Source organism: Staurois parvus, unplaced genomic scaffold (assembly GCF_062004578.1).
Source record: "Staurois parvus isolate SC_StPar_1 unplaced genomic scaffold, SC_StPar_1.0 ptg003090l, whole genome shotgun sequence".
Taxonomy (NCBI): Eukaryota; Metazoa; Chordata; class Amphibia; order Anura; family Ranidae; genus Staurois; species Staurois parvus.
Genome location: NW_028320886.1, coordinates 8,948 through 21,938, shown reverse-complemented (window position 1 = coordinate 21,938; position 12,991 = coordinate 8,948). Strand labels below are relative to the sequence as shown.

General features: G+C 49.3%; 1 protein-coding gene across 1 annotated transcript in view; it reads left to right on the top strand.

Annotated features, from left to right (window-relative positions):
• LOC149428614 (myeloid leukemia factor 2-like) overlaps nucleotides 1–10,993 on the top strand; it is a 32,852-nt gene extending 21,859 nt beyond the window's left edge. Inside the window, exons 5-6 of the mRNA XM_089667199.1 lie at nucleotides 5,983–6,143; nucleotides 10,227–10,993. Of these exons, the coding sequence (XP_089523325.1) occupies nucleotides 5,983–6,140 (158 nt within the window). The 3' untranslated portion in view covers nucleotides 6,141–6,143; nucleotides 10,227–10,993. The remainder of the gene's footprint in view (nucleotides 1–5,982; nucleotides 6,144–10,226) is intronic.
• The last annotated feature ends 1,998 nt before the right edge of the window (nucleotides 10,994–12,991 follow it).

Sequence of the window (12,991 nt, the reverse complement as noted above, 5' to 3'; positions counted from 1 at the left end):
ATAGGGTAGATAGAATTTGGTATAGAATGGGGGCAGGAGCAGGTTTAGGCTTAGATAGGATTTGATTGAATTTCCACTTTAAAGCGGAGCTCCACCCAAAAGGGGAAGGTCCGCTTTAAGGACTGCTCCCCCACTCCCCATTAAGGATTGGCACCTTTTGGGGGGAGTGGGTAACCGAATTTGACAGGTACCCGCTCCCACTTCCGGTCGGATCGCCTAGGTGATTGGAAGCAGAAGGTGTCCTCCCTCCCTGTAGTCTTTTGGGACACGTGACAGGTCCCAGAAGACTACAGGACCATTCATGAAGCGCAGCACTTCTCGCACATGCGCAGTGGGCACCCGGCTCTGAAGCCGCAAGCTATCACAGCCGGGTGCCCACACTGAAGATGCCGGCCTTCTGGAATACAGGACGGCCGGTGAAACGGGCTTCAGGGAGGACATCGTGGGGCCAAGGGACAGGTAAGTGGCTGTTTTTTAAAAGTCAGCAGCTCCAGTTTTTGTAGCTGCTGACTTTTATTTTTTCACAGGTGAGTGGAACTCCGCTGTAACTCTTGAAGTTATTTCTGTAAATCTGGTTCTTCGTGATTGAAAAACACGTTATTTGATATTACAGTGACTGCATTACTGATCTGTATTACCCATTTTATGTTGCGCAGTTTGATTTTGTGCACAGTAGGATAGATATTTTTTACATTTTTTTTTAATAGTCATTGTAATATTTTGGGCTTTGGCCGCGCTGAAATATTTGCACTATATATTAGCTAAGAAGGTTTTTATCCTGTTTTATAGCAGCAGCTCAGACATAGTTATGTTTTGTCAGCACAGAAAAGGTTCTGAGGTATACAAAGGTAGGTATGTCAAAGCAAGCACCTATGGCAGTCCTTCCAAGGGCTCGTTCAGATGGCTGATTAGTGACGTCCTTCCTGCAGAGCCGCTGGCAGACGTGTGTGCATCCACCTCGGAGCTGTATGCAGGCAGGCCATGGAAGTGGACGCTTGGGCGGCCCGTGGGGAGTGGACGCTTGGGGCGGCCCGTGGGGAGTGGACGCTTGGGGCGGCCCGTGGGGAGTGGACGCTTGGGGCGGCCCGTGGGGAGTGGACGCTTGGGGCGGCCCGTGGGGAGTGGACGCTTGGGGCGGCCCGTGGGGAGTGGACGCTTGGGGCGGCCCGTGGGGAGTGGACGCTTGGGGCGGCCCGTGGGGAGTGGACGCTTGGGGCGGCCCGTGGGGAGTGGACGCTTGGGGCGGCCCGTGGGGAGTGGACGCTTGGGGCGGCCCGTGGGGAGTGGGCGCTTGGGGCGGCCCGTGGGGAGTGGGCGCTTGGGGCGGCCCGTGGGGAGTGGGCGCTTGGGGCGGCCCGTGGGGAGTGGGCGCTTGGGGCGGCCCGTGGGGAGTGGGCGCTTGGGGCGGCCCGTGGGGAGTGGGCGCTTGGGGCGGCCCGTGGGGAGTGGGCGCTTGGGGCGGCCCGTGGGGAGTGGGCGCTTGGGGCGGCCCGTGGGGAGTGGGCGCTTGGGGCGGCCCGTGGGGAGTGGGCGCTTGGGGCGGCCCGTGGGGAGTGGGCGCTTGGGGCGGCCCGTGGGGAGTGGGCGCTTGGGGCGGCCCGTGGGGAGTGGGCGCTTGGGGCGGCCCGTGGGGAGTGGGCGCTTGGGGCGGCCCGTGGGGAGTGGACGCTTGGGGCGGCCCGTGGGGAGTGGAGGCTTGGGGCGGCCCGTGGGGAGTGGAGGCTTGGGGCGGCCCGTGGGGAGTGGAGGCTTGGGGCGGCCCGTGGGGAGTGGAGGCTTGGGGCGGCCCGTGGGGAGTGGAGGCTTGGGGCGGCCCGTGGGGAGTGGAGGCTTGGGGCGGCCCGTGGGGAGTGGAGGCTTGGGGCGGCCCGTGGGGAGTGGAGGCTTGGGGCGGCCCGTGGGGAGTGCATGTGCAGGTAGTTCTGGCACGGACACATGCGCATGTCAAAGATCGGAATGCAGAGACTCTGCGTTTTGGATCTGTGCACCTGCTACTGCCTTCATTTCAAAATTTGATATGCATTTGTTTCTGTGCCGGCAGTGCGTATGCACACAGCTTCGATGTGGATGCACACACACATGCCAGCGGCTCTGCATTGGAGGTCTGAATGTACCCTAAATGTTTATGCACGCCTTCTCTCCTTCCTCATGCAGCACATGAAGTGGGGTTCCAGGGAGGCAGTGCTTTACCATCCACCACAAGGTGTCTGCCTCCCTTCCTTCATTACATAGAACAGTGACAGCAGAAAGAGACCGAGTGGTCCTTCGAGTCTGCCAGTTTTTTCTTGTTTTTGTTTTGTTCTTTTTGGGTTTGTTATTAACTTTTTTTTTTTTATATAGATCTGTATTTGTCCCATTCATGTACGAAGCCATTTACTGTTGACTGGCTCACTGCCTCTGCTGGAAGTCTATTCCAAGCATCAACTACTCCTTCAGTAAAGTCGTATTTTCTGAGATTAGTTTTGAACTTCCCTCCAGTTAGTTTCCAGTCATGTCCCCGTGTTCTTGATTTTGGTTTCATGTTGAAAATCCCGCCCTCCTGAACCTTATTCACCCCCTTGATGGATTTAGAGGTGTCCATCATGTCTCCCCTTTCTCTTCTTTCCTCCAGACTGGACATGTTACGTTCCTAAAGTCGCTCTTGATATGTTTTATTCACCCCCCCCCCCCCCCCCAGACCTTCCACCATTTTTGTTTCCCGTCTCTGGACTCGTTATATCTCATCAATATCTTTTTGTAAGTGAGATCTTCAGAGCTGGACACAGTATTCAAATGAGGTCTAACTAAAAATCTATATAGAAGGATCGGGACCTCCTTCCTCCTGCCAGTGACCCCTCTAGTGATATAAAGATCTATATGGAGGAATCGGGACCTCCTTCCTCCTGCCGGTGACCCCTCTAGTGATATAAAGATCTATATGGAGGAATCGGGACCTCCTTCCTCCTGCCGGTGACCCCTCTAGTGATATAAAGATCTATATGGAGGAATCAGGACCTCCTTCCTCCTGCTGGTGACCCCTCTAGTGATATAAAGATCTATATAGAGGAATCGGGACCTCCTTCCTCCTGCCGGTGACCCCTCTAGTGATATAAAGATCTATATAGAGGGATCGGGACCTCCTTCCTCCTGCCGGTGACCCCTCTAGTGATATAAAGATCTATATAGAGGGATCGGGACCTCCTTCCTCCTGCCGGTGACCCCTCTAGTGATATAAAGATCTATATAGAGGGATCGGGACCTCCTTCCTCCCGCCGGTGATCCCTCTAGTGATATAAAGATCCATATAGGGGAATCGGGACCTCCTTCCTCCTGCTGGTGACCCCTCTAGTGATATAAAGATCTATATAAACAACTTTTTCACTCCCTTATTATCTCACGCCTGGACCCTTCTCACCGGCCTACCCCAAAACAAACTATCCTTGCTCCAGTCTATCCTGAACTCAGCGGCCAGACTCATCCACCTTACCAAGCGATCCACTTCTGCCACCCCCCTCTATCATTCCCTCCACTGGCTCCCAATTGCCCAACGCATCAAAGTCAAACTACTAACACAGACATACAAGGCCATTCATGGCGCTGCCCCAGGCTACCTCACCGACCTGATACCCAAATACCACCCAACCCGTAATCTTCGCTCCTTGCAAGACCTCCTACTCTCTAGCTCCCTAGTCTCCACCTCCCACGCCCGACTGCAGGACTTCTCCAGGACTTCCCCCATCCTCTGGAACTCTCTACCCCGATCCATCAGACTGTCACCTACCCTCCTCACCTTTAGGCGCACCCTGAAAATGCATTTCTTCAGGGAAGCCTACCCCGCCCTCGCCTAACAGCCGATCCTCTCCACTCCTCACTCCATTCCATCCCCCACAGCCACTTCCTCCTGTACCACTATCCCCTCCCTCCTAGTCTGTAAGCTCGAAAGGGCAGGGCCCTCTAACCCCTCATGTATTGTGTATTGTTTTGCTACTGTATTGTCTCATGTCTTGTCCCTCATTCTAATGTACAGCGCTGAGCAAACCCTTTGGCGCTATATAAATACTGTATAATAATAATATAGAGGAATCAGGACCTCCTTCCTCCTGCCGGTGACCCCTCTAGTGATATAAAGATCTATATAGAGGAATCAGGACCTCCTTCCTCCTGCCGGTGATCCCTCTAGTGATAGGATCTATATAGAGGAATCGGGACCTCCTTCCTCCTGCCGGTGACCCCTCTAGTGATATAAAGATCTATATAGAGGAATCGGGACCTCCTTCCTCCTGCCGGTGACCCCTCTAGTGATATAAAGATCTATATAGAGGAATCGGGACCTCCTTCCTCCTGCCGGTGACCCCTCTAGTGATATAAAGATCTATATAGAGGAATCGGGACCTCCTTCCTCCTGCCGGTGACCCCTCTAGTGATATAAAGATCTATATAGGGGAATCGGGACCTCCTTCCTCCCGCCGGTGACCCCTCTAGTGATATAAAGATCTATATAGAGGAATCGGGACCTCCTTCCTCCCGCCGGTGACCCCTCTAGTGATATAAAGATCTATATTAAGGAATCAGGACCTCCTTCCTCTTGCCGGTGACCCCTCTAGTGATTTTAAGATCTATATAGGGGAATCGGGACCTCCTTCCTCCCGCCGGTGACCCCTCTAGTGATATAATGATCTATGTAGAGGAATCAGGACCTCCTTCCTCCTGCCGGTGACCCCTCTAGTGATATAAAGATCTATATAGAGGAATCAGGACCTCCTTCCTCCTGCCGGTGACCCCTCTAGTGATATAAAGATCTATATAGAGGAATCAGGACCTCCTTCCTCCTGCCGGTGACCCTTCTAGTGATATAAAGATCTATATAGAGGAATCGGGACCTCCTTCCTCCCGCCAGTGACCCCTCTAGTGATATAATGATCTATGTAGAGGAATCAGGACCTCCTTCCTCCTGCCGGTGACCCTTCTAGTGATATAAAGATCTATATAGAGGAATCGGGACCTCCTTCCTCCTGCCGGTGACCCCTCTAGTGATATAAAGATCTATATTAAGGAATCAGGACCTCCTTCCTCCTGCCGGTGACCCCTCTAGTGATATAAAGATCTATATTAAGGAATCAGGACCTCCTTCCTCTTGCCGGTGACCCCTCTAGTGATTTTAAGATCTATATAGGGGAATCGGGACCTCCTTCCTCCCGCCGGTTTCCCCACTAGTGATATAAAGATCTATTCAGAGGAATCGGGACCTCCTTCCTCCTGCCGGTGACCCCTCTAGTGATATAAAGATCTATATAGAGGAATCTGGACCTCCTTCCTCCTGCCGGTGACCCCTCTAGTGATATAAAGATCTATATAGAGGAATCAGGACCTCCTTCCTCCTGCCGGTGACCCCTCTAGTGATATAAAGATCTATATAGAGGAATCAGGACCTCCTGCCGGTGACCCCTCTGGTGATATAAAGATCTATATAGAGGGATTAGGACTTCCTTCTACCCACTGGAGACCCCTCTAGTGATATAAAGATCTTTATTAGGGAATCAGGACCTCCTTCCTCCCACCGGTGACCCCTCTAGGGATATAAAGATCTTTATTAGGGAATCGGGACCTCCTTGCTCCGGCTGGTAACCCCTCTAAGAAGGAGCATCCTAGAATTCTGTTCACTTTCCCCACTGTCTGGCCACACTGTTTTCTCATTTTGCAATCATCTGAAATAAGTACTCCCGAGTCCTTTTCCTTTGTAGTAGTGCTGGCCAACACTCTACCCCCAATGTTGTACCTTCTCAATGGATTCTTTTTCCCTAGACACATTTGACACATTATTTTACATTTAGAAACATTGAACTGCAATTTCAATTGCAATTATTTTCTTCCTTACTACTTCTAGGGAATCTAATTTTTGATTATCCAGATCCCAGTGCCTTCTATATGTGCACAGTGAGAGTCATGCCTAATAATTGGAAGGGATCTCTGAGTTCATTGTATTATTTCCTTGCTTGTATTTAGATGATGCTGCTGGTTTTAATGAAGAATGGCACAGGGAGACCTCCCGTTACCGGAGTCAAAGGGGCTTGCCATATAGGAGAGCAGCCCCAGAGGAGAGACTCGCCATCCAAGGACCTGAAGACAGCACAGCCCGTCCATCCCGCCGATACGACTGGTGATAGGTGAGCAGAAATGAGAAATTCTCAAATGAATTCCCTAAAAATGGGGCTGGTTTAGAACAAAGCTAGAATAAATGAGGTATTTATGCAACAGGAGAAAGTCTTGTGTTGGGAAAAAGTGGCAGTGTCTGAGCGCAGTGTGACCATAGATGCGCCACAGTATAAAAGCAGCCATTGTGGTTACATACCACCTGTAAAGGTGGGTGTAACGGAACCGACCCCAGTCTGCGCTTGGGTACTTCCGTTAGAATACCTCTTCCCCGTCTGAACACCGACCACAGACACCACAGCCGACCATGCAAGACTAGACAACACCAGTTTGTCTGAACATTGAACTCTTTATTTGAAACTCGAACTGGCTTTTTACACACTCGGGGCAATCCCCCCTCCCTGCATAATGACACAGGGCGGGGCAATCTACATTTAGTAACAAGAGACCCACAGGTATTCAAACTTCACACCAGCAGACAGTCCCATCAGGAGGGAGGTCTGCTGGAGACCCACCCCCCCCCCCCCCCCTCCACTAAGCTAATACACATAAAAACATACATCCCATACACTAAGCTAATACACACAAAGACATACATCCAATACAATCCCCCTCCCTGCCTAAAGACACAGGGCGGGGCAATCTACACTTGGCAACAAGAGACACACAGGTATTCAAACTTCACACCAGCAGACAGTCCCATCAGGGGGGAGGGCTGCTGCCCCCCCCCCCCCACTAAGCTAATACACACAAAGACATACATCCCATACAATCCCTCTCCCTGCATAAAGACACAGGGCATGGCAATCTACACTTAGCAACAAGAGACACACAGGTATTCAAACTTCACACAGCAGGCAGTCCCATCAGGAGGGAGGGCTGCTGGAGACCCCCACCAAGCCAATACATGTAAACACATACATCCCATAATAGTTTGCTCCCAAGCAAGACACACAATAGAACAATGGGATGCAACCACATAACGCTAAACAATCCACAACCCCCACCCCGCCTAGACATGTCTACCCAATATTAGGATAGATCACCCTGTACCCCTAACAGGCACAGGGTGACTTACACATAATAGGGATATGGGGAGCTGAGACATGGGTCTCCCCACCCCTCCAAAGTGAGCTGTGTTCCATGGGCCCCCCACCCAAAGTGACTCCCGTCACAGTGGGTTTCATGTTTGCTTGCATGCGCAAACTATGGACTGGGTTGGGTCAGGTTGCAGGTACCCAGGGGCGGACTGACAACTCATGGGGCCCCCCCGGGCAATAGGGGATCATGGGGCCCCTGTGTCCTTGCCCAAACTCAAAAAAAGCCTATGAAAAAGGTACCAGGGGCATCTCATGGGGCCCCTACTGACCCCGGGCCCTCGGGCAGTGCCCGAGTTTCCAAATGGTCAGTCCACCCCTGCAGGTACCAGAGATCTCGTAAGTGTGTTGTGGGTAGGTTTGCAGGTGCTGCACGGTAGAAACAGATTCCCCACAGATCTGTGTTTCCTATTCTTAGTCTGGAACTCGTAACCAGTTCCCTTGGGACTGATGTGAATGTACAATATGTATGTATAGTGCTGTGTAAATTGACGGCGCTATATAAGTACCTATAATAAATAATTCTGTGTCTTTCATGGTTGCAGTACCTAGTAGCAGCCAATGGGTGGGGCTGTGATTTTGCCATCATTTCCCATCAGCAGCTGCTTGGTAACTTCAGCATACGGAAAAGACAGTTGGGCTCATTTATTAAAGCCATTGCAGTCGTCCAGATTGCAGCTGTTACATTTTCTGGCTATGGCTAAAAAATCAAATCACACATCTGATTGCTGAGCTTGGCACCACACTTCTTCCCTTCATCAGGTTACGGAGCCTTGTTATCACGGAGCAATCAGTCTCATCAGGAGCTGTCAGCTCCACGTCCGGAGAGCAGAGCATGTTCATTAAAGGAGAAGTGGACTTGTTCTGTTTGCCCCTTTTGCGCTGACCTAAAGTAACCCACCCTTCTCCTCCGCAGATCCATTCTGACTGAGATCTGAGGACCGCAATCTATGGGGTTTACATCCGACACTGCAAATCGCTCTCCTGGCCTCCCCTTCGCATTACAGCCTCCTTTGTCTAAGAGATGGCAGAAGTCTATGGGGCTGTAATGCACAGGTAGGGCCAGGACAGCGAGACTCGCAGCTCTGGATTTAAACATGAATCGGAGGCTGCGGTTGTCAGATCCACCAGGTAAGTATGCTTTCGTGGAAGGGGCGGGGGCAGGGGCGGACTGACCATTTGGAAACTCTGGCACTGCCCGAGGGCCCGGGGTCAGTAGGGGGCCCCATGAGATGCCCCTGGTACCTTTTTCATAGGCTTTTTTGAGTTTGGGCAAGGACACAGGGGCCCCATGATCCCCTATTGCCCGGGGGCCCCATGAGTTGTCAGTTCGCCCCTGTGCTGGGGAGGTTACTTTACGTCAGTTCAAATGGATGCACTTTGTCTTAAAATGTTTGTAAAGGTATTTGTTATCATTAATAAAATAACAAGCATGCCATACTTACCGGCTGTGGCCCCAGACCTCCTTTTCTTAAATCTCCCACTGCCACTCTTGGCTCCTCTTCTTTGTGTGCCCCATTGCAAGCCACTTGCTTACAGGGTGTGAGGAGAGAGCCCCTGCAGATGGGCATAGTGCTGGATCGCTGACATCACGGAGAATGCAGCCTATCCATTCACCAGAGAGCAGTGATATCACTGAGAATGCAGCCTATTCAATCACTAAGGACCGGTGACATCACGGAGAATGCAGCCTATCCATTCATAGAGAGTGCTGACATCACTGAGAATGCAGCCTATCCATTCACTAGAGAGCGGTGACATCACTGAGAATGCAGCCTGTCCATTCACTAGAGAGCGGTGACATCACTGAGAATGCAGCCTATCCATTCACTAGAGAGTGGTGACATCACTGAGAATGCAGCCTATCCATTCACTAGAGAGCGGTGACATCACTGAGAATGCAGCCTATCCATTCACTAGAGAGCGGTGACATCACTGAGAATGCAGCCTATCCATTCACTAGGGACCGGTGACATCACTGAGAAGGCAGCCTATCCATTCACTAGAGAGCGGTGACATCACTGACAATGCAGCCTATCCATTCATAGAGGACGCTGACATCACTGAGAATGCTGCCTATCCATTCACTAGAGAGCGGTGACATCACTGAGAATGCAGCCTATCCATTCACTAGAGAGCGGTGACATCACTGAGAATGCAGCCTATCCATTCACTAGAGAGAGGTGACATCACAGCGGACAGGCAGCCTATCCATTCACTAGAGAGCGGTGACATCACCGAGAATGCAGCCTATCCATTCACTAGAGAGCGGTGACATCACTGAGAATGCAGCCTATCCATTCACTAGATACCGGTGACATCACCGAGAATGCAGCCTATCCATTCACTAGAGACCGGTGACATCACCGAGAATGCAGCCTATCCATTCACTAGAGAGCGGTGACATCACAGAATGCAGCCTATCCGTTCACTAGAGAGCGATGACATCACAGCGGACAGGCAGCCTATCCATTCACTAGAGTGCGGTGACATCACTGAGAATGCAGCCTATCCATTCACTAGAGAGAGGTGACATCACTGAGAATGCAGCCTATCCATTCACTAGAGTGCGGTGACATCACTGAGAATGCAGCCTATCCATTCACTAGAGACCGGTGACATCACCGAGAATGCAGCCTATCCATTCACTAGATAGCGGTGACATCACAGAATGCAGCCTATCCGTTCACTAGAGAGCGATGACATCACAGCGGACAGGCAGCCTATCCATTCACTAGAGAGCGGTGAGATCACAGCGGACAGGCAGCCTATCCATTCACTAGACAGTGGTGACATCACCGAGAATGCAGCCTATCCATTCACTAGAGAGCGGTGAGATCACAGCGGACAGGCAGCACTCACAACTTGGAAGGAGATTATTGAAGGAAGCTCGTATTCGGTTGTCAGGTAGGACTATTGTCTGTAGAAGTGTCAATGTTCTGAAATGAGTGTTTTCTGTGAGCACATAGGATGCCTTGTAACCCACCTTCTCTCTTTCAGCTCATTCGTGCACAAACGGGACAATTAAAAACCTAACCGTTCCGAATATTCCCGAAGGGACCACTTCTTCCTCACACCGCTCCATCATCTCCCTGACAACTCTCTTGTTACCCCTCCCCCTTCCCTTCCTCGCTCCCTGTTTTTTTTTTTCTCCCTCCTAGTTTTTCCACATCTGCACTTTTTTTTTTTTTTTAATTTGCTGTTACCTGAAAAGCATTCGACATAACCGGGAGCTTCTGTAAGGGAGGGGATGGGAGGTTCTGTGGGGGCGTATAAATGGGAAATGGTTTGTATGGGAAGGCGAGGGTGGTAGAGGGGGAAAAAAAATAGTCAGGTAGGGGGGGGGGGAGGGGGGAGGGCAGAGGGGTTAATATTTAAGTTAAGTAGTTTTCGATGTACATAGGCAGAGTTTCTGTGGCGGTGGGGTAGAGATGTTCCAGCAGAGGCGACTGGAAGATCATCTTACGTTCCGTAGATTGGACTCTTTTAAAAGTTTAATGGATTATCTGTTACTTTTAATAGGTCACCCAAGATGGGCCGGGGGTGACGGTACCGGGAAGCCATCATGTATGTAGCTCAGGAGGCAGGAAATATTCTGCAGAAGGATGTTTTGCAAGCAGGCACAATAACAGAACTATGCTGTACCTAGTAGGAGTTGTAGTATAACTTTTTTTTTTTTTTTTCCCCTTTTTATTTTTTATTTTTTTTTGTTTCACAATGTTTAATATTACAATTGTAAACCTTAATAAAGGAGAATGTGTTCTGTTCTTTTGTCTTGGCACCTCATATTTTTTGTTTATGCAACATTTTGTCGTCTCCATACTTAAAGAAAAAAAAAGAAAAAAAAAAAAAAAGTAGGCTATGTATAGTCAAAAACCTGTTTTTTCTCTGTGGATAAACTGGATGGACTTTTGTCTTTTTTTCAGCCAGACTATGTACAGTTGTGTTCAAAATAATAGCAGCGTGTTGAAAAAAGTGAATAAAGCTGAAAATCCTTCTAATAGCTTTTATTTCCATCCACACAAATGCATTGGGAACACGACACATTCTATTCCAAATCACAACATGAAGAAAAATACATCAAATTTGTGTTGTTCCTCTAAAAAAAATGGAAGAAAAGTGAATATTAGACGGTTCAAAAAAATCGCAGTGTTTGTATTCTTCTTTACAAACTCAAACATTCACTATATAAACTGAGAAATGTTTGAAGATTTTGCTTTCCTTTGAATGACTTCATGAATATTTGGTTGTAGTCGCACTGTTTCTGAGAACTGCTGTACATCTGTGTTGCATGGAGTCCCCCAACTTCTGGCCCCTGTGATCAGGTATTCCAGCCCAGGATGATTGGACCACATTCCACAGTTCTTCTCTATTTCTTGGTTTTGCCTCAGAAACGGCATTTTTGATGTCACCCCACAAGTTTTCTATTGGATGAAGATCCGGGGATTGGGCTGGCCACTCCATAACGTCCATCTTGTTGGTCTGGAACCAAGATGTTGCACGTTTACTGGTGTGTTTGGGGTCGTTGTCTTGTTGGAACACCCATTTCAAGAGCATTTCCTCTTCAGCATAAGGCAGCATGACCTCTTCAAGTATTCTGATGTATTCAAACTGATCCATGATCCCTGGTATGCGATAAATAGGCCCAACACCGTAGTATGAGAAACATCCCCATATCATGATGCTTGCACCACCATGCTTCACGGTCTTCACAGTGTACTGTGGCTTGAATTCAGTGTTTGAGGGTCGTCTGACAAACTGTCTCTGCCCACTAGACCCAAAAAGAACAATCTTTCATCAGTCCACAAAATGTTGCGCCATTTCTCTTTAGGCCAGTCATTGTGCTCTTTGGCAAATTGTAACCTCTTCAGCACACGTCTTTTTCCCAACAGTGGGACTTTGCGGGGACTTCTTGCAGATAGCTTGGCTTCACATAGGCGTCTTCTAATTGTAACAGTCCTCACAGGGAACGTCACACCTTCTTTCATCTTCCTGGAGCTGATTGTTGGCTGAGTCCGCCCCATTTTGGCTATCCTTCTATCCATTCCAATGGTAGTTTTTCACTTTCTTCCACGTCTTTCAGGTTTTGGTTGCCATTTTAAAACATTTGCCATCATTTTCTGCACTTCTTTATATGTTTTCCTCTCTCCAATCAACTTTTTAATCAAGGTACGCTGTTCTTCTGAACAATGTCTGGAACGACCCATTTTCCTCAGAATTTCAGAGAGAAATGCACTGTAACCAGCATGTACAACATTTGCTGCCTTCCTTAAATAAGGGCAATAATTGCCACCTGTTTTTCAAAGAATGAATGACGTCACTAATAGAACTCCACACTGCTATTATTTTGAACACGCCCCTTTCAATGAGTGATTCAATGACACAGAATCAGCAGCATGCATGTCCTGACTGTTGGGTCTGTTGGATTTCTATTACTCTACTACACCTGCTAGTAAATTATTTGCCATGTAGAAATATCATTTCCACCAAAAACAGTGATTGATCCGGTTAGTGATGTCTGACTGCTATTATTTTGAACACAACTGTAACTATGAAAGGATCTTGACTGATGGGTTGTAGTGTCACCGGCAGCTGAAGGACACCAGCTACAAACAAAGGAACAATCTAGAGGTGGTCCCTGCTGGTGGAATCCACAGCCACCTCTATGTTTTTTGTTTTCTGCCCTTACTACATGTCCTGTTCGTGGCAGGAAGGAAGATTGGGAGTAGGCAGTCCTTTGGTCTCGGCGCAGCAAGGACAACACA